Source organism: Colossoma macropomum, unplaced genomic scaffold (assembly GCF_904425465.1).
Source record: "Colossoma macropomum unplaced genomic scaffold, Colossoma_macropomum, whole genome shotgun sequence".
Classification (NCBI taxonomy): Eukaryota; Metazoa; Chordata; class Actinopteri; order Characiformes; family Serrasalmidae; genus Colossoma; species Colossoma macropomum.
In genome coordinates, this window is record NW_023494787.1 from 13,416,695 (window position 1) to 13,438,847 (window position 22,153).

General features: G+C 38.3%; 1 protein-coding gene across 1 annotated transcript; it reads left to right on the top strand.

Moving 5' to 3' along the window:
* The first annotated feature begins 616 nt into the window (after window positions 1-616).
* On the top strand, window positions 617-6,422 carry med10 (mediator complex subunit 10). Its single transcript, XM_036566198.1, has 4 exons — window positions 617-846; window positions 2,392-2,475; window positions 5,143-5,245; window positions 6,053-6,422. The coding sequence occupies exons 1-4, from the start codon at window positions 725-727 to the stop codon at window positions 6,146-6,148; spliced, it is 405 nt and encodes a 134-aa protein (XP_036422091.1). The 5' UTR covers window positions 617-724; the 3' UTR covers window positions 6,149-6,422.
* Window positions 6,423-22,153: the final 15,731 nt, after the last annotated feature.

The following is a 22,153-nucleotide window of genomic DNA, read 5'->3' on the forward strand; positions in this document are numbered from 1 at the left end:
TACAAGAATATTATAAGATTATTTCTTATTGAAACTTACATCGATCTGGCATAACATTATGACTACCTCCTTGTTTCTATGCTCATTGTCCATTTTATCAGCTCCACTTACTATATAGGAGCACTTTGTAGTTCTACAGTTACAGACTGTAGTATGTATGTATGTATGTATGTATGTATGTATGTATGTGTGTGTGTGTGTGTGTGTGTGTGTGTATGTATGTGTGTATGTGCGTGTGTGTGTGTGTATGTGTGTGTGTGTGTGTGTGTGTGTGTATGTGTGTGTGTGTGTGTGTGTGTGTGTGTGTGTGTGTGATGGAATTTTGTATCCCCTTTTTTCCCTTTTCTCTATGAACACCTGGTAATGAATGTATGTATATATTTCGGTTCTTCTTACTTTTTGGTGGTAAAATGAGATCAAAAGCGCTCGAAATCATAACACTGATTTATGAACTACAAAAAAAAAAGAATAAACTCGGTGTTGTTGGCTGTCCTTTCCACGACACATTTGCAGCAGCCCAGGACGCCGCGCGTTACATCCGTAGAATCCGTTACCATGGCGACTGTCGAATCCCTATCAGCGATTGGTCCACGGTTTGCCGGAAAGCGAGTGTCTAGGTTGCCCGTAGCCGCTTAGCTCAGCGTTGCTATGAGGTTCGTTTCTGCTCCGTAGTTTGTCGTTTTGTTTTGTTTCTGTTTCTGTTTCTGTGATAATTTTCCACATCATGGCCGAGAAGTTCGATAATCTGGAAGAACACCTTGAGAAATTCATCGAAAACATACGACAGCTGGGGATCATAGTGAGCGATTTTCAGCCCAGCAGCCAAACTGTGCTCAACCAGAAACTGTGAGTTCGGTCGGCTTCATTTATCGACACTTTCGGTCTAAACGTTTACTTTAGACGAGGAGCAGTGACGGATTTAGACACGTACGAAGTGTAAAGTTTATGGTGATATTACTACTGGTTTAAGTTTCATTTGTATTCCTAGTTTTGTGCATTAAATGTTGCTTTTCCCTTCGCTTTGTAGAGGTTAGCTGGAGGCTAGCTCAGTATTTTTATCTTACAGTGATCAAACCTCTCGTAAAACTCCACCGAGTTCAAAAATGTAAAAAATCTATATAATTAAATGTTTAGGATGTAAAAGAAGTCGTTCAAAGTTATTTGGCGTGAAATGCTGCGTTGTAGAGACACCTACCAAGTCAGAACTCTCCAGTGGTGGTGATAGGAACCAGACGTCCACCTTTAAAAGCTTTCTCACAGAGAGTTGTTCTATTAACCTCTTATTCTCCAGGGTATATTTTGGTTTTTCCATCTGAATTTACATGACCAAATCGTAAGGCAAATTATTCAGTAACTGCCTGAAATAAATGTAAATTTTATTTGTTTATTTTTTGTAAAAGCTCCCCTCAAATTAACAGAACATGTGTTTTATGATCACACATATTGCTATATGCTTACAATTTACTGCCGAAAGCCAAAAATCTTTGTATTATTTTATCAAAATAATTTTACAGAGCAGATCACTGAAGAGACGCCATCTGTTGAAAGTTATGAAGAATATGATGAACCACCGGTGGTTCCAATGAGTTTAAGAGGCTACAAATTCTACATAATTAAATGGTTACGATGTAAATAAAGTCATTCAAAGTTATTTGGCGTGAAATGCTTCGTTGTAGAGACACTTACCTAGTCCAAACTGTCCAGTGGTGGTGATAGGAACCAGACATCCGCCTTTAAAAGCTTTCTTACAGAGAGTTATTACATTAAATGGTTATGAACACACTGTCTGATGTCTAACACATTGTTTTATGATAGTTTTGTAATAAGTTTTGGCTTAAAATTTATTTGAATCGACTTATTTGAATCCATGGTGGAGGGGTGCACGCAGGGTGTTGTAAGGCAAAATAGTCCCCCCAGATACTTATCTCCCAAAGAAAGCTTTTTTTTTTTCAGATTTATGACTATTTTACCTTTGTCAACATTATATCTAAAAACTCAGAATACACATGTAGGTTCACTGGTGGTTTGGATAGTAAATTAAATGGTTATAATTATATTGTTGACATAGTGACCGCTGGTTCCTATCATCACCTTTGTAAAAAAGTCAGTAAGTTTCTCTACAGTGAGCCACTTCACACCGACCACTCTGACTGACTTTGTTTACATGTCAAGGACTAAGATGTTCAGAAATTTTAAAAAGCTGGTGGAATTCCCCTATAGTGCATGCTACATTGCATGAAAAGCTGAATATTTTTCTCTTTATCAGGGCAGTTACTTTTGGCAACTTCAGTTTCCCATTTAGGTTTTTTTTTTTCCTTTAAGTCAGCATGGCTTAGAGTTGACCTTCATTGTTTGTTCACTGCAAATAAATCAGTTGCGTTGCTTTCGCAGGAACTTCATGATCACAGGACTGCAGGACGTTGAGAAATGTCGACAGCAGCTGAACGATATCCACGTACCTTTGGAAGCGTTTGAGTGAGTGGTTTGATAGTTGAAGTATTTTAAAGCTACTCTCAGAGACTTGCTCAACTGGTGAAGTAAATAAATTGCAAATGTATTACAGAACCAACAGCATGTTTCACGTTTGACACACATACATACACTATGTGGACAAAAGTATTGGGACACCTACAGGAGCTTTCGTGACCCATGTGTCAAACACAAGGCCCGGGGGCCAAGTATGGCCCGTGGCACAATCCTATTCGGCCCACAAAATCATTTTAATTTTCTGTCAATAGTAGCCCGTTCCACCATTAGCTGCGCTACAATACCCAGCATGCTCTGCAACATAATGTGCATCTTTGGGACAGCACCATAAAAAGAAAAGATGTCTAGTTCAAGCAAACAGGACGGTTTAAAAAAACCCACTGTACATTGGGGACATTTAAAGAGCTTTAACAGTGATTTGTAGCTAACATATCCTATTGTTTTATATAAAGCCTATTGTATATTATTATTATATATTATTATTTTATTATAGAAGTATTTAGTGTATTATTTTGCTGTTACGGTTTTGGCATATTTTGAACAATGTTAAGTAAAAATAAAAACGCAGGTGGCCCACAGAGTTGTTGAGATTTTTTAATATGGGCGTTTTAGTGGTTTGACATCCCTGTTTGACATTCCATTCTGAATCAATAGGCATTAATATGGAGTTGGTCCCGCCTTTGCTGCTATAACAGCTTCCACTCTTCTGGGAAGCTTTCTACAAGATTTTTCTTTCTACAAGATCCCTTTATCCAGAAGAGGATTTATGAGGTCAGACACTGATGTTGGACGAGAGGGCCTGGCTCTCAGTTTCATCCTAAAGGTGTTGGATGGGGTTGTGGCCAGGGCTCTGTGTGGGCCAGTCAAGTTCTTCCACACCAAACTCACCCAGCCATGACTTTCTGGACCTTGCTTTGTGCACTGGGGCTCAGTCATGCTGGAACAGAAAAGGTTCTTCCCCAAACTGTTCCAACAAAGTTGGAAGTGTGTAATTGTCCAAAATGTCTTGCTGTGCTGAAGCATTAAGATTTCTCTTCACTGGAACTAAGGGTTCTAGGCCAACCTCTGAAAAACAACCCCATATCATCATCCCTCCTCCACCAAACTTTACAGCTGGAACAATGCCATCAGGCAGGCATCAGTTCTCAGACTGATAGATAGGGAACCGTGATTCGTCACTCTACAGAATACATTTCCACTGCTCCGGAGTCCAGTGTTGTCGTGCTTTACACCACTCAGGTAGACGCTTGGCATTGTGCTTGGTGATATAAGGCTTGCATGCATCTGCTTGACCATAGAAACCCATACCTTGAAGCTGCCAGCGCAAAGTTTTTGTGCTGATGTTAATGCCAGAGGAGGTTTGGATATCTGCAGTAATTGAGTCAGCAGAGCGTTGATGACTTTTATGCTCTGTGCTCCTCAGCACTCGGCAACCTGCTCTGTAACTTTATGTGGTCTGACACTTCATGGCTGAGTTGCTGTGGTTCCTAAACACTTCCACTTTTCAATAATACCACTCACAGATGATCGTGGAAAATCTAGGAGGGAAGAAATTTTGCCTGAAGACTTGTTGCACTGGTGGCATCCTATTACAGCATCATGCTTGAATTCAGTGAGCTCTTTAGAACGACCCATTCTTTCATAAACGTTTGTAAAGGCAGACTGCATGGCTGGGTGCTTGATTTTGTACACCTGTGGCAATAAGACTGAATGAAATTTCTGAATTCAGTGACTAAGAGGTGTGTCCCAATTCTTTTTTCTATATAATGTATCTTTACTGCTGATATGTTTAAAAGGATGTTCTAAGGAGAAAACAGTAGAAGGAGAGTTGTACCTTGCAAGTGAGCCAGTGGATCTGATTTGAACATCTGAACGTCTTTTTCTTGATTACAGGGATGCTTGCGTTCCTCACAGTTCCTTAGTTTGCCATAGTTTCAGTGTGCACAACAAACAAACTGTGATTTTATTATTGGAATGTAAGATTATTAAAACACTGGAGGAAAAACAAAAACATTTGCGAACTCACATGTATACTGTCTGCTAGATTACATCAGAATTTCAAGATATTAAACGTTTTCATTATAATGTAGTGTAAACAAAAGCCCTCAAACTGCCTGACCAGCTTCTCTCAGCATGACAGTTTTCAGTCAGGTTAATCAAACAGTCAGAAACGAAGTTCACTAGCAAAATAGACATGAATGATATTAATGCTGAGAATACAAAATAAAACGATCTTATATGGTGTAGACTAAAAGTCTCAGCTGCTGTTCAATAAAATGTAATCTACAATCAGATTCTTAGTTAACTCACTACATTTATACATTAAATAAATTATATAAAAAAAGTTAAATAGGTTATAGATACATTGAAACATGCCACTTCTTCATTTAAAGCTACCTTGTCCAGTATTTTTATTTCAGGTCAGTTTTACATTATTAATTAACTGCTGGTCTCAGGGCTGTCAGCGTGACTTTATATAACTCTGTAAAAGAAGCGAACCCCTCAGTTTGCTCAGCTCATGTGAAACTCACCCCTAATCATCTTACAGCATTTCATATCAGCAGTTAATTAAGGTTTTTTTTACATCAGGCACAAATCAATTTTGGATTTTGCCGTTCCTCAGCTAATGAGTGTCGCTTTTAACTTTCTCCACAGATACATCGATCAGGGCCGCAACCCTCAGCTATACACTAAAGAGTGCCTGGAACGAGCCTTGGCTAAAAACGAGCAAGTGAAGGGAAAGATTGACACCATGACAGTGAGTCAATATTCTGTTTTTACAAGCATTAGAAATGTGCAGTTTTTCGCTAACTAAATAAAGTTTTGCTTTTTTTAGTATCAAATTGAATGTTGCATGGATCAGTGTTAATTAAGAATTCATGATTATATTGGAATCATATTGGGTGGACAGGTGATTGTTCAGATTGATTTGTAGAATTGACCAGTATTTCAAACTGGTATTTAAGGTGTATTTAATGTACTCCAGAAGAGCAGAATGTTTAGGTGAAGATGCTAAAATATGGGATTTTTAATTAATTTTACTGTATTTGTAGCATTATACAAATAAATGTTAGATTTCTCTGTAATGCAATTCAGATTTACTCCCAATTTATACTTTTATAAATGTTTGTGGTTTGAAATTGACAAATATATAAAATGTATTGTGCATCAGCATCGGTCCAAAATTCCCATGTCAGTGCATCTATTAATTATTCTGTTAATAATTCTATTAATTCTATTATTAGTAAATTGCTTACTTAAGTAACATGAATCAAATAAAGTGCTACATCAAAAGTTAGAGGCAGCTGAATACTTGGCGCAACAGTCGTGCATCGTTATGATGCAACATTTTGATTTAGATGCCGCAGCGTTCAAATACTTGCTCATAAAATTGCAACACAGTAAAAATAAAAATTAATTTTATTTTTTGTCTAGATCACAGTTCTGCACACTTTTAGTCCCATGATGGATGTTCCGGAAACAGTTTTGAGTATTTAAGTATTGGAATGTAGTTTCTCTCTTCAAAAACTTATTAACCCCTATATTATAACAATTTTCTTTGCAGAAATTTAAAAGTCTCCTCATCACTGAGCTGGGGAAGGTTTTTCCAGAAGAAATGGCCAAATATAAAGCCATCCATGGAGATGACCCTCCTTCATAGACACACGCACCATTTTAACAGCAGTATTAAAGTTGTACATATGCTGATAGTCATGTTTTGTAAGATTCAAAGCATCTGTCTTGTTTTGCATTTTTACAGCTTTTTCAGTGTTTCTGTTTGCCTTTGTATTCCCTGAAGATATTCCTGTTGCTTTAAAAGGTGTGAGACGTTTTGTATACAACTAAAATTGAGTTTCATTTTTTGCGTGATCTATTGTTTTCTTTCTGTTGGCTATGTGTGTTTCTTTTTTAAATAAATAATTATTTAAAGTTCAGCGTAAAACTATGATGTTTGATGTTTATGAAAACAAGATCATTTGTAGCCCTTGGAGGGTTTCTGATGAAGCTCATAGATTTTAGTGTTCTCCAACTAGGGTAACCAGACAACCTGTATTTTGGTCCTGTATTATAGATAATGGTGCCTTTTCATTGCTGGAACACTGCAGTGTGTGCGTAGTGTACATGTTCAAATTGAAATGAAATGCAGCTCAAAGTGTGTTGCATGCAGAGAATCTGAACCATAAAAGACAAAGTCGAAAAGCAAAGATGAGACATTCATAAAAATAAATAACAATCACATAAAACTAAATAAACAGATTTAATAAAGCAATAAAATAAACTTAATTAGCTAAATGCCTGAAATGAAGTCTGAAGTCTGCTTTTAAAAGAGGAGATAAGGGCAGATTTCAGCTCATCAGAGCCCTTTCGCTTAGGGGTGGGCAATATGACAGTATTTTGTTGCTGTATTGTGATATTTATCATATATAATGAAAATATCTTAAAGTATCCTAATATTATTGTATTACTTTCTATATCACCTCCCCTACTTGTACCCATTTCACTGTGGGTATAGCTAGAAGGTCTGTGCCAATGGCCATGTTCTATCTGATATGTACAGTGCAAGAAGAAATCATAAAAAATAAGTAATTTCAGTTTATTTGAAGAAGACCTTTAAAATGTACACATTTGAGAAAGTCTAATGCCGCATCTCATCTGTTGCAGGGATTAAGTCTGGTTTTGGACTACATAGCATTAATGGCAGTTCTCAATTGAAAGGAAAGTGTAGTCCAGGACTAGGCTTAATGCCTGTCCAGGAAACTGACTTCATCTGTCTAAAAGTTCATAGACGTCTGATTTCTTCAGAAATCAGGGCTGTTAATAGGGAGTTTGTCTTTCTTTGCTGCCGTAACAGCCTCTTAAAGGGATAAAGATTATCTCCCGTAATCACACACACACATTTTCTAAACCGCTCATCCTTCTGGTCGTGAGGGGAGCTGGAGCCTATCCCAACGGTCATTGGGCGGAAGGCAGGAAACACCCTGGACAGGTCGCCAGTTCATCACAGGACAGACACAGACATATACATTCACACACACAACCAGATCTTCCGTAATCAAATTAGCATTTTTTATATAGTTTAATATTATTATTATTATTATATTTTTTTATATAATTTTTTCTCACACCTAGAAATATAGTTCTTCAGCCTTTGTGTCTCTAAGGCTGTGGCACGAGATAAGGACTTGTTTATGCCCGTCTTCAGTCTATCCTAGTCATGGCGGCAGCCTATAATACAGGAGTTGGAACTGGGCATTTCCATCATCATATAACTGGGTGAAAGGTGACCACTCGGGAACCTGATAGCGACTCTTGAATTTCATGAATGATGCCGTTTTCAGTTGTGTTTCTGAACCAGTCCAAGTCTGCATTATGATAGTCTTGATTTGTGATGGTTAATCAGCAATTGCATATGTAGATTGTCTAATTTACATAGAATTTGCATAAAGGTGCATAGAGGTGCTTTGAGTTTGCAAGGTGGGGAAGACACCACCTCTCTCTCTGTCTCTCTCTCTCACCCAACACTCTGCTCTTCTGGGAAGGTTTTTTCACTAGATGTTAGAACATTGCTGTGAGGATCTGATGGCATTCAGCAACAAGAGCATTAGTGAGATTGGATGATCAGTTCTGGAACTCTAACTGATCCCAAAGGTACTGGATAGAGCTTCATTACTCCAGGGGCACAGTTCCACTGTTCCACAGCTCAGTACTAGGGGGGGCTTCATACTCCTCTAGCTGATGCTTGGCATTGGACATGGTGACCTTAGGCTCATGCATAGCTGCTCCTGACCGTACCATTCTATTGGTCAATGCTTTTTAATGGAGGTTACACAAGCTACACAAGCAAGTTTTGAAGGGCTGTCTGGATACTTTTGGTCATGTAGTGCATGTAATGATATAAACATGGTTCAATTTGCTTGACCCCCACCCCTTTGGCCCATATTGGGCCATGGAATATCAGTCTCTGAAATTTGGTAGAATTTGATTTTGTTCATGCAGCTTATCCATTTTTATGTAATATTAAATATAATATTAAATTTTATAAAATAAAAATTTATTCTGCATTTGAAACATGAACTACAGAAGAGATCGCAGAGACATGAGTAAGGAAATAATTTGATTTGAAGGGGTGCATATGTGCTTTTTTTATAAATTGGCAAACTAGTATGACAGCATGAACCAATTTACCTTACAGAAAATGAGTCCTGATGTTGGGTTTCGTTAAGTATTAGCTGCTTTAATCTTTAAGCCTGTCTCTCGTTTCATAGTGGAAGTGCTTAGCCATTACCCTTGACAGCAGGACTCTGCACAGACGCAGGGACGTCATGAGTGGATGACGTGAGTACTCCTATAGAGGAGACGAGTCTTACCTACGTAGGCAGTAAGTTTATCACAGAATCCTATCATTTAGTGCCTGTTATTACTCACTATTTCACTTAACTTTCTTTTCATCCATGCAGGAATGCGTGGCTGGAGCAGAGGCGTTAAACTGGTGGGCAGTATTCAAGGCCACATTTCATTTCATTTCATTTCATTTCTGTGAGACATTGTTGGAAGATGATCAGCGAACTCTAAACTCATCTACCTGCTCTAGTGTATGAAATGTTTTCTATGTTGAGCACAGGATATTCATTAACTTTTGAGAATCCCACATTCTTTCCTTGCATTGCAATAAACCATTGCCTCCTGTTCTGCTTCCTGTTGCTCATGATCAGAGACTTGAGTTAATGTTAACAGGCCTGTTACTGTTTGCCCAAAACATATGAACGTAAATTTGGATGTTTTCACTTACGTCCCTTTTCCTTAAGTTAGCTGCATACAGTCACTACAGGGAAGTCCAGAGTCATTTAGAGGGTCTTGATGCAAAATTCTTTGTTCTAGAGAAACTTACTGTGTAACTAAGAATTGTTCAAAGTCATGGTGATAGGAACCGAACGTCTAAAGAGTTTAATTACTTTAAAAGCTCCTGAAAAAGGTACTGAATGATAAACAGAGAGAAAGACAGACAGAGAGACATACAGATAAAGAAAAAGACACATATAGGTTTTAGACAGACACAGAGATAGACAGATAGATACACATATAAACAGACAGATAGATAGATAGATAGATAGATAGATAGATAGATAGATAGAGACAAAAGTAGATGTGGTGGATAGATAGATAGATAGGTAGATAGATAGACAGATAGATAGATAGATAGATAGATAGATAGATAGACAGACATACAGACAGATACACAGACAGACAGACGGACAGAGGTAGGAAGATGGAAAGATAGATAGCCCCAAGCAGTGAAATAGTGACTGAAACGAGGTGCATATAGATGATGCATTTCCTTGGTTGGATGAGGAACTGTACACTGCAGATGCTCTCGCAGTGAACAGATTAGTTAAGCTTGTCTTTGAAGCCAGTGATGCTCTCCTTTCTGTTGCCTTTGATCCGGATTTTGAATGTGGAGCCAAATGCAGGCAAACCCTCACGTGTGCAGCCGTTTCTCTAGTGAGCCAGTGGGCTGCATAATGCAGCCTTTTATTTTATTAGCATAATGGCTTTGTAATGCTAATGGAAGGTACTTGAAGCTGACCGTGCTTGTGTGTGTGTGCGCACGCAATACAGAGGAGCTGCGTTTTATTTACTTATTTATTGGTGATTTAACACTTTCCGCAGACAGAAGAGCGGCTGTGTCTGTTTCAGTGACGGTCACCCTCTCTGTGAAGGTCACAAGACAGTGAAACCCCTCAGCCTTCTGTTACTGCAGTCGCCACGGCAACGCCACTGCCTTCCCCTGAGAAAGACAAAGGCTCATGCTGGTTTGGGGGGTGGGGGTGTGTGTGGGAAAAGCTTTAACACTGATGCATATTCACTATGCACACACACACACACACACCACACAGGCATGTCAATACACGTGCAGAGTCTGGACACAGGAAGCTCAATCCACACGACAAAAATGGCTCAAATGAAGCCTAAAACAACCTTTAGTGAATCAACCCACAAGTCATAATTCGGGTGCAATGAATGCAAAACCCATCGCCACATATCTGCTAATCGTTTCCTGTGAGTCAGAGTCCAGTACGAGAAAGGCCCATAATGATCTTGTGCATGAGTCAAAGCAAATACTGATTCCAATTTTGCACTGTTTTATCTGGTGACCTAAACAGCAGTAGACTGTGTGTCAGATTATGTGTGATTATGTGTCGTGCATTTTCAGTATGTACGTTTTCTGACTATGTATGAAAACAGGAAAGCAAAGCTAACCTGCAAGGTCAGGACCAAATAAACCAAATAAATGATTAGGTTCAGGGTTGGGCTTAGAAAATCCTTACATACACACACACAGATACACCGATCAGGCATAACATTATGACTGTTTCCTTGTTTCTACGCTCATTGTCCATTTTATCAGCTCCACTTACTATATAGGTGCACTTTGTAGTTCTACAGTTACAGACTGTAGTCCATCTGTTTCTCTGCATACTTTGTTAGCCCCCTGTTACCCTGTTCCTCAGTGGTCTGTTCCCCCATGGACCCTCCCAGAGCAGGTACTATTTGGGTGGTGGATCATTCTCAGCACTGCAGCAACACTGACGTGGTGGTGGTGTGTTAGTGTGTGTTGTGCTGGTATGAGTGGATCAGACACAGCAGTGCTGCTGGAGGTTTTAAACACTGTGTCCACTCACTGTCCACTCTATTAGACACTCCTACCTTGTCAGTCCACCTTGTAGATAAAGTCAGAGACGATAGCTCATCTGCTGCTGCACAGTTTGTGTTGGTCATCCTCTAGTCCTTCATCAGTGGTCACAGTACGCTGCCCACAAGACGCTGTTGGCTGGACATTTTTGGTTGGTGGACTATTCTCAGTCCAGCAGTGACACTGAGGTGTTTAAAAACTCCAGCAGCACTGCTGTGTCTGATCCACTCATACCAGCACAGGACACACTAACACACCACCACCACATCAGTGTTACTGCAGTGCTGAGAATGATCCACCACCCAAATAGTACCTGCTCTGTGAGGGTCCCTGGGTCGTATTGTCGTACAATAAGACACAGAAAACATAGTGCTTCATGTGGATGCTCTTTTATTGAACAGCAGCAGAGGAGAACGGCCACTCATCGCTACTGACAGGCCAGGATAGCAGGGCAGGTCATAAACAGCCACACAAAACCAGCACCTTCCAAGAGCATGTAAATGGCTGCTTGAGCCAGTAGCATGCTATGTATACATAGAGAAGGGTGGCACAGTGTCGAAGTGGGTAGTGTAGTTGCCTTACAGCAAGAAAGGCCTGTGTTTAATTCCCTGGCCAGGTGACCAGGGTCCCTTCTGTGCGAAGTTTATGTGTTCTCCCTGTGTCCGTGTAGGTTTCCTCTGGGTGCTCTGGTTTCTTCCCACAGACCGTCCGTTAGGCGACTGGAGATGCTAAATTGCCCCTAGGTGTTAACGGGTATATGAATGTATATGTCTGGATGGACTGGTGGCCTGTCCAAGGTGTTTCCTGCCTTCTGCCCAGCTTCTGTAAGCATTTATTTGCTCATAAAAACACTAATATTACAATAAATACAAATAACATTTGAACAACAAGTAGTGATTTTTCATGTCAAATTATTTGTTTATCCCCTTCCAATTTTTTTTTCCTTTTCCAAGTGTTAGTAGTTTTTATCCAGTATATAGTTTGGCTAATCAATACTTTGGTAAGTTAAATCAGATTTTCTGGTGATGTTAACAAATCCTTATGGTGGCTGGAGGCATCCAGGGGTAATCTGGAGCCAAAATTATTTTTTAGTTTTTCAAAATTAGAAAATATTGTTACTTTTTACTGTATTTATATTACTTTGAATATATATGATGTTTATATGATATATATCCACACACACACACATATGGAGACAAAAATGGAGATACAAGGTTTTGTTCCGACAGAGGCGTTATGTTCAACCCGCATGTACGATCCCATATATTGACATTGTATAAAAACAAATGTGTGTGTATTACAAGCTAAGCCGAGGGTCTAATGTGAAACTGTATAGAGGTGAAACGTGCAGGGTTGAGGGCAGCTCGGAAAGAGGCCAGTGCTGTGGATCTTGCTGGTCTCCATGGAGATGAGTGTCTCTCTCCCTCCATCTTTTCCTCATTAAAGCCGACAAGGCAAAAAGCCACAGGCTCTGGCCTCTTCTCTCTGAAGACACAGTAGAACCTGTGCAGTGGGATACTTACTCCCCAAAACACCGTGTAAGTAGGAGAGAGGTTTAGTGCACATGATTATAAAGTCTTTTTTTCAGAGACTGAGGAGGATTTCATCCAAGTACTGGCACAGTATTAGGTTTCAAACCTAACTTTTCTTTCTGTCCCCTTTTCTGTATCCTCCATCTGCCTGAGGGGTCATTAGTTTTAAATATAATCGGCATCATTTGCTGATGTGATTATTAGGTTGCCATTAAAGTCTGAAGTGATACTGTATGTGGCTTTTTGAGTTCCCACAGGCTTTTGCCCTTTGTGAGTGAAATGTATTTTTGGAAAATTGTTTGTTTTTGTGGATTATGTAAACATGTAACATTGACGTTTCCTGCAGTGAAACCATAGTTTGTTTGTTTCATAAGTTGTTTGCTTTTCAAAATGTGACATGTTTTGATTGCACTATGTGGTCACGGTCATAAAAATACCTTGTATCTCACAAAAAGTAACTTTATAGGAGAAAGAAAAACATAATTTAACAATATTTTCTTTGAAGTAATTTAAGACCATTTTCTATTGGCCGATACACTGGTGAGACAAATAATGGTCCTCTGCGTGCCACCAAAAGAGTTCCCATTGATGAGGCATGGACTCTACAAGACCTCTGAAGGTGATCTGGTGGTATCTGACACCAAGACGTGAGCCGCAGATACTTTAAGTCCTGTACGTTGTGAGTTGGAGTTGCTGTGGACTTGCCCATGGATGCTGGAGGCCAGGGCAACACTCTGAACTCTTCATATGTCCAAGTATTTAAAATATTGTATACAGTGCAGCATTATTTACACTGGAATGTTTAAAAGACTCAGCTGATTATAATATTGTCATGATGGAAGTGAACAAGGCCAAGTCATGGCTGGAGTGCAGTGAGAAGTCAGGAGACAAACTGGTGTCCTAACTATGTTAACCTACACAATAAATAACTTCAAAGCCAAACAACACATTATTTCTTTTACTTGTGTTTAACCCAATGTTATATATCAAACTAAATGCATTCAAATGCTAGTGAGTAGCAATGCCTTAAGCGTATCAACTCATCTGACACATTATAACATCATTTAAACATGCAAATTACATTGTGGTTTTTTATGAATTGAAAGTGATTTTTGTATAGTGGGGAAGCTCATGATTGTTTTTGCACAGTGACCCATAAGATCCTTATTACGCCGCTGCATCCACAGGAATGCTGGACCCAGAGTTTCCCAGCAGAACATTGTCCAGGGCATCACACTCCCTTCAACGGCGTGTCTTCTTCCCACAGTGCATCCTGGTGCCATCACTTCCCCTGGTAAACGGCCCACACGTACCAAGCCATCTACATGACGTAAAAGAAAACAGGAACAGACGACTTCCTTCCGTTGCTCTATGGTCCAGTTCCGATGCTCACGTGCCCACTATAGGTGCTTCGGATGGTGTACAGGGGTTAGCATGGGTTCTCTGACTGGTCAAGATTTTTTTGTGTGTAAGAACACATTTGTTAAATTCCATCAGCAGCACTGAAATTAAAGTAATTGATAAGATGAACTGGGTACTGGGTGGCCTACTGGACATCCTTGAGGAGATTACGACTCATCTCAAAATCTCAATGGATTGTTTATTCATTTATTTATCTGTTTTAATCTTACCTAAAAACTTACTGCCCAGATAATTGGCTTTAAAAAGCATTTTCTCAGGTGGCCTAGGACTTTTGCACAGCACTGTATATGAGTAAGTTTGTATTTAACATCTCACTTCATATTTAACTTCATCTTTCTTGGAAAATGAGGCATTTTTATAAATGTGCATTTAGGCCTGATGTTATTTAGACAAGAACGTGAGAGTAGAAGAGGTCAAAATTAGCATGCAAATCATCCGGGCTGATTAAAATGTTAATTTGTATCACCCATAATCCCATTATGTCACATGGGAGACGGGCGCTCCTTTGTGACCGGAGTGTCCGCCTGAACCCTCAAATACAAAACACGGCATACGTCCAGGCCCATAAAACTGCTGGGCCCTGCCCGGCCTTTGTGTCACCATTTGCTCCAAACTCCTGTCCTCTTTGTGGAGGTGTGGATGGACGTCTGAGGCCTCAACGGCACAATAAACTCCACTTATCAGCCCAGACTGGAAAAGGCGCAGACTGCAGGCTTTTTACAGATCTTAACAGTACTGAGCTGCATCATGCTTTCAAGTGATTGTGGGACAAAAAAAAATCCAATTTTGCTCAATATCAAAATACAACTGATCAACAAAGAGATGTCTGAAGAGCTGCGAGGCTAATGCAGCTAACAAGAAAGATGATTTAAGCCTGCAGTTTGTACGATGCTAATTCGCGGCTGTATGTTTCCATGATGTGTTAGCTACATTAGCCTTGTAGCTCCAGTGCAAAACTAAATAAGTAAATTTAAGACACCAAACATGTCTTGGCTGACTGACTTCATTTAGGTTAAGGAGAAAAATCATACAAAAGCACTTTAAAAATCTGGTAACTTTCAGGGAGAAGGAAAAAAATCTTAAAATAATAACAATAAAAATAATAAGCTTTATATTAAGCTTTATTTTATACATACAATGCAAATACTCAAGGTACTTTATAGATGGGTAAAATGATATTAAAAAAAGAGATACAAATTCTAATTAAATTTTTAATCATGCAAGAGCAAAAAAGCAGTAAGAATATAGTCAAATAATATAAAATTAGAAACATAAAACAATAAAATAACCATCCATAATAATGAATGGCAAAAAGTATGAAACAGAAAAAGTAAGATAACAATAAAATAATAACAATAATAATGACAAAAGGAATAATAACAAGAAAAAAAATTGTAATATCAATACTAATATAAATGGAATTGCTTTGAAAACCAAAATTTGTAAAAAATATGTTTAATATATTGTGTTTATGCTGTCAGAATGAAACCTTGCATCTTACTTATTCATTTTTTATTCATTTATTTTTCTTTACATAATTTGAAAGCTCCAACTTCTCCTTTACATTGTATGAACATTTCAAGACAAATACAAATGGTTCAAATTTACTTGGAAGAAAATTATGACAGCAACACTATGTCAATATTATGTTGTTTACTTTAACTTCACTTTAATTCGTACTGGATCCTTTCTGTTGGTTCTTTTTAATAAAATATTCACACCGTGTAAAAGGCAGCTGGCACTTTCAACTAATGTGAAAAACAAAGTTTTCTTAAGGCAGTTATACACTAATGGACCTACACTGGACTTTCTGTCACTGCTGGTTTGGTTCACAATAGGGACGTTACTGTTTCTGATGTTTAAGAGGATCTTAAAGGTCATTTACATGATAACATACAGGCCTCCAGGACGGGTCAGATCTTCAGAGCAGAGCAGTTTGCTGGGGGTTGGGGTCATTAGATAAGGATCATGGTTTGAATGGAGGCTGGGGGAGGATGCGGTCGTCCTCATCTAATAGTCTGAAACGGCCACATTGTTTCTGACTCGTGCTCCAGGTTCCTCAGTGGCAGCAGATGCTGAGTTACGCAGGGCCATTTGAACATAATTAATCACTGTCTGCTCTGCTCTCTGCCCCAGGACCATCAGCACAGACCTTCTCTCAGTGTGTGTGTGTGTGTGCTCATCCACGTGTCCCTCAGGGAGGGTGTGTGGGGTTCAGTCTAATTCTGAGCAAATCTAGGAGTCATTATGCTATTTGTGTTGTATGTGTACAATATGTCTGTTGTATTTAGAGCTGTCACTATTGATTACATCAGGAACCAAATAATCTACCAATTATTTTCATGATTAAATAAGGACATATAATACAAATGGATTTAATATCTACATTGAAGTGTTCTAAAATACTTTATTGGAAAAAGATAAACGTAGAATTAGAGATGTGTGATGATATCTGGTTCATGTATCAGCATCGTATGTCGTATGTCGTTTATCTATTTTGGAGGAGCAGAATGTTTAATGGATGCTCGGTTACTGTATTGAAATATATGCATTATATTCATTTCATTGCATTTATAATCCTGCACAAATAAACTGTATAATTCTAATGCTAATCCAGATTAATTTAGTCGCAATTTCTACACTTCATAAATGTTAATGTAACGGTATCAGCATAAACACATATGCACATAAAAATATTGGATATCAGTGGATCCCTACCAAGATAATTTGAATGCATATACAGTACTGTGGTTACAACATAGGATGTCATAGGCATCTGAGAAAATGGCATTTAAAGCTATTTATCTGGATAGGAAGCTTTTATTTGATTAAAAAAATAATATATATGGCACATAGAATACATACAAATAAATACTGTAAATACTATAACATATAGAGTACATACAAATGAATGCTATAAATACTATAACACACACAATAAAAATAAATGAATACTATACATACTATAACGCACACAATAAATATAAGGGAGATTCGCTTTGCACAGTCTGGATGGTCCTTTTTCTTCTTTGGCACAGAGAACACAATATTCATTATTTCCATTGACAATCTGAAAGGCTGCCTCATCAGACCACAGTACATTTCCACTGTGCATCCGTTCATCTGAGATGAGACAGAGCTTGGAGAAGTCAGAGGCATCTGAGTGTCATTGACATATGACTTCTACTGTGTCTGGTACAGTCCCAACTCGGATTTGTGGATGCAGTGATGAACAGCGTTAATAGACAAGTTTGTCAAAATAAAAATGACAATCTAATTAAATTATTTTCAGAGATTTAACACCCCTAGAAAGCACCAATAAAGATAAATTCCTGACACATGCGAGCGTACTTGGGCAATAAGGCGATTGATTTGCTCTGTACAGGCCAAAAATGAAGAGAGCATGGGAAGGAGGTGTTCGGTGGTCTTCCTCTACAACCAACTCCATCATGTCTTTACGCTCTTGCTTTGTTTAGAGAGCCTTCACAGACTTGAAACATTATTGCTGTTGACGTTCTACTGAAATATTTAAGATTACACTCCGCGTAACCTGTGATTGTTTGCAGTTTAAAAGCGAACATGCCCACTACAAAGCCCACATGCGTGATTCACACCTGCACCTCTCCAGCTCAAGGTCTTTCATCCACACAATCTAGCCTACACTGCTGGAGGTGTGCATGGCTTTTTGTGTCATGCTATATTTTATATAATTTGGTGCTTTATAATGAAAGCTAAGTAAATGCCCTATTGACTCCATACTCAGCTAAACCTTTTACCTAATATCTAATCAAGCAACAGCTGTTTCACCTCTAAAATATATAACCTGAGCGAGAAAGTGATCAGTTAGAGATGACTGATGTTGACTGCAAGTATTAATCAAACACCTAAATCCTAATCCGTCTGAATTCAACCTTATCAACATTTTGGAAAATCTTAGTGCAATGATGTGCACTATGTTGATTTTATGATCATTTGAAAAAAATCAAAGCATTAATTACATAAATAGTGGCTTAGCAAGACTACATTTCTATTGGATTTTGAAAGGAACACCCTGTATCACCCACATGCTGCCAACTGAAGATGCAGGATACATTCAAGTCCATCAACATGCTGGAACAGTACAAATCCAGCCTAAAGAAATCAAGGAGTCTGTCAGTGAATTGATGTGTCAGTTTTGTGTGTTTATTGTCATCTGTCGTCTCATTATAGCCCCACACAACACATTCTGTTTGATGTAAATTATCCAAAATTTCAAATGATAAAGATAAATGGCATATAGTTTATAAGACGTTACTGTGCATGTCACGTATATATCAGCCATTTTCTTCATAATCATCTATTTGCTCGTCCTGTTCAGGTTCCTAATTGCTGTGGATGATGGCTCCAGCCTCGGTTTTACTAATGAGTATTAATTCAGTTGTCAGGCAGGATTTCATTATGAGATTTTGTTCATTCTGGCCGTGAAATTCCCAAGCGGCCAGAAACGCACGTCTCCAGCAGCGGGGTATTGGCTGAGCTTCCACTGAGTGGATTTCTGTTGGCAGATGTTCACCACCTACTTCTGCTGACGTAGATCATGTTTAGGGTTGGACATATGGCCAGATGTCACCATGCAAAGCATAGAGGCATGAACAATTTTAAACAAAACAGTAAACTCTTAAAGGGGCCACATCTGGCATTTTTCCCTGTATTTTTTTGTGTGTGTGGGGGGGGGCAAACTTGGTATTTGTGTTGGTTTATATACCAAAGACAGTGGTACTAAAGGTTACATGATCATTTTGCTACCTCTCTTTATTACTTTATTAAACAGGCTGTTTTTGTTACTGTGCCTTTAAGACTGATGTATGGAAATGAGCCCTTTTCTGATTGGCTGCATTGTACTGTGCCTCATTCAGGCTGAAACACTTTAATGTGATTACACAGGCTGAACTGCTGTTGGCTGAATATGCAGACCTTCACCAATGCATTTGCTTTTGTGACATCACAAAAGCAATTCATTAAAAACTGGCTGAATCTGCAGCTCAGTTTCCATATATAGGGGAATTAATGGTATGTTTTGAAACCGTAACCTGGATAAACTCCTTGAAATCGCTGGTTCTTGGCTCAGGCATGGAAAAACTTAGTATAATAGTTAGTAAAAAGCATTTACATGATTTATAGACTTTACTTTAAACATCAGATTTACAAAAATGTTGCTGTAAAGAACCATCCACTGAAAAGTGAAAGAAATAAAGGTTCTGTTCAGGTACATTTTTCGTTCATCAAGGTACAAACAATGTAAATGTGCCCTCAAAGGTACAACAGTGGTTTTAAGGTCCAACTGTGTACCTTAAATAAGTTTTTCCAGGTGAGAAGTACATATTTGTACCTTTTCATAACTTAATATTTTAAAACAGAACAGTAAATGTATTTACTCCACACACAGGAGTAAATCTTCATAAAACTTGACAAAGAGTAAACAGCAGCTGTCATTTTCAAATCACATAATTCTTTAAAAACATTACAAATTGAGAAAAATGTTTTTTTTTGGACAACACTAATATATGTATATTAATATTTATATATGTAACATGGTATTTGTACATACAAACAGTTCATCTATTTAATTTCCAGTCAAATGGGCATTACATTATTCATTTTATTAGGCTTAATTTAACATAATTTAATAGGAAGTAATAATATATTAATTAATATAGTAATATATTAATAGTAATTATGATACTAATCAGTAAAAACAATATAATAAGATGTGGGAAATCTAATAAAAATGAGTTTCCAAAACGCAAGTTTAAAAAATCATCAGAGAATATGGGCCTCCAAACAACTATGCACAACCTGGTAGACACCAAAACTGTCCCCGTCAGATAAATAACACTTAAAGCTTTCATCTTTGAGAGATGCAACCAACTTCTAAGACTGAACTTTGGAGAAAAAATATCCCTGCAAATTTCTTTATAAAAATTAAAGTTAGTCATCTGAAAAGAACAGAAGCTGTAATAAAGATAAAGAGTGGACAGACTGAATACTGAAAAATGTGATATCATATTTAGTTGTTTGGGTTTCTATGTCATTTTCTGATAAATTGCACAGTACTTTAGGTCCTTACACATGCCTGCTGGCCATTGACTACACAGATCCATGGTCACTAGCCAACCACTGTTGCTATATTTGCCTTTCGGTCAGTGCTGCATACTTTAAGCCAGTAAACATAGAGTCAAATTAGCTGCTGCACTAATTCTCTACTGCCTTGGCTACCAGGCGCTCAAAGTGACTGTATTGGTCATTACATAATGTTATGTAACTACTAGTCTTGACTGTGGTACAAGACTGAAAATAGGATTTCCTCATGAAGACTTAATAATTTGGCGCTTTCTGATTTAACTACAGTAATCCAATTAATCCCTATTAAGCTTCATGCATGTATGCAGAGCCCAGTGTATTTGCATGCAGAGGCATATCCCACTTCTGCATGAATGCAGCTCAGCCTGCTATTATTTGGACGCCAAATTCAATTAATGTAGGACCTTGAAAAGAGTTAGCAACCAATAAAGTGTGATATATAGAAACACAATTATCTGGAACCAGGGCAGGAAAAAGATAACTATAGTGTATTCATAACAGGAGATTAAGTCTGGATCTTTATTCAAACTTGTTTTTGGAAGGGAGTCAATAGTAGCCAGCCATAAATAACTCATAGCACTGCAATGCAGAGGCTGTAGACATAATGAAAAGCAAAAGCAATGCATCAGGATTTTTCCCACTTTCAGAAAAGCGTAGCCACACTTGTAAGAAAGTGTCCCGAAGGCTTGGGAGATGTGATGACTGTAAATTATTGAGCTAGCCTGACTGAAACAACACCTGCTGAAGGTAATGAAGCATGTGGCGCAACCTTGGATGCGTACTCTACTCAAATAAAGATTTCTTGTCTGTCCCATGCAGACACCTTTTTAGATGCTGTAGTGAGAATAAATACAGGTGTCACTTTATTTTCATGGTCCTTTTTAGATGAAATACACACTCAACAGACTCTCAGTAACATATCAACAGTGTATCAATGATATAGCAGCAGTAAAGACATTCAGTAGATGATCAACAGACTTTTAACTAACTTTGTCAATAAAATTAGTTTATAATCTGCTGAATTCAGCTGTTTTTCACTTTATTTGGAGAGTCCAAGTTCATATCTGTAGATGTTTAACCTGAGAAGTCACTGAACATGTAACAGGTTTAATGCAGACCATCTCAGAGACACACTGCTGACACCATTCTGTAACTGGAGCTTAAACTGGATTAGGATTTGGTTAAAGTTAGGGTTTGGATTAGGTTTTGGGTTGAAGTTAAGGTTAGGGTTAGGCCCAGGGTACCTGGGTTTTGAATAAGGTTGGGCAAGGTTAGGTTGTGCTTAATGAAGGTAACATATTAAGTCGACTTCATGTGACATATCAACAATACATCTACTTAATGTAAGTAATGTATCAATAATACATCTTCAAGATATTCACCTCAATGTATTCAGATGCTGCACTACTGCTACTTCCCTGCTGTGTTGCTGATGTGTTACTGATACTCTGCTGAAAGTTTTTAATCATCTACAAAGCTAAGGTGTTGCTAAACAATTGCTAAGGTATCCAAAGTGACTGCTAAGGTGTTGCTAGGTGATTACTATGGTATCTCAAGTGGTTGCTAAGGTGTTACTAAGCAATCGCTATGGTATCCAAAGTGACTGCTAAGGTGTTGCTAGGCCATTACTATGGTATCTCAAGTGGTTGCTAAGGTGTTGCTAGGCCATTGCTATGATGTCCCAGGTGGTTGCTAAGATATTGCAATGTCATTGCTATGGTATCCCAGGTGGTTGCTAATATGTGTATATATGTAAATGTGCTGTGTGTAATGCCTATGAGTGGCAGTATGAGAGATGTGCTTCATTTTAGTGGTTCTAGCTTGAAAACTACAATCCATGAAAATGGTCAAAAATGTGCATCATAATAATAATAATACTAATAAGAAGAAGATCATATTG

What these genes read in the sequence shown, in the direction of transcription:
- med10 (XM_036566198.1), top strand. Translation starts at nt 725, where the DNA reads ATGGCCGAGAAGTTCGATAATCTGGAAGAACACCTTGAGAAATTCATC. An exon ending in ACTGTGCTCAACCAGAAACT is followed by an intron (nt 847 to 2,391) that starts GTGAGTTCGGTC and finishes TTGCTTTCGCAG; the next exon opens with GAACTTCATGATCACAGGAC. An exon ending in GTACCTTTGGAAGCGTTTGA is followed by an intron (nt 2,476 to 5,142) that starts GTGAGTGGTTTG and finishes CTTTCTCCACAG; the next exon opens with ATACATCGATCAGGGCCGCA.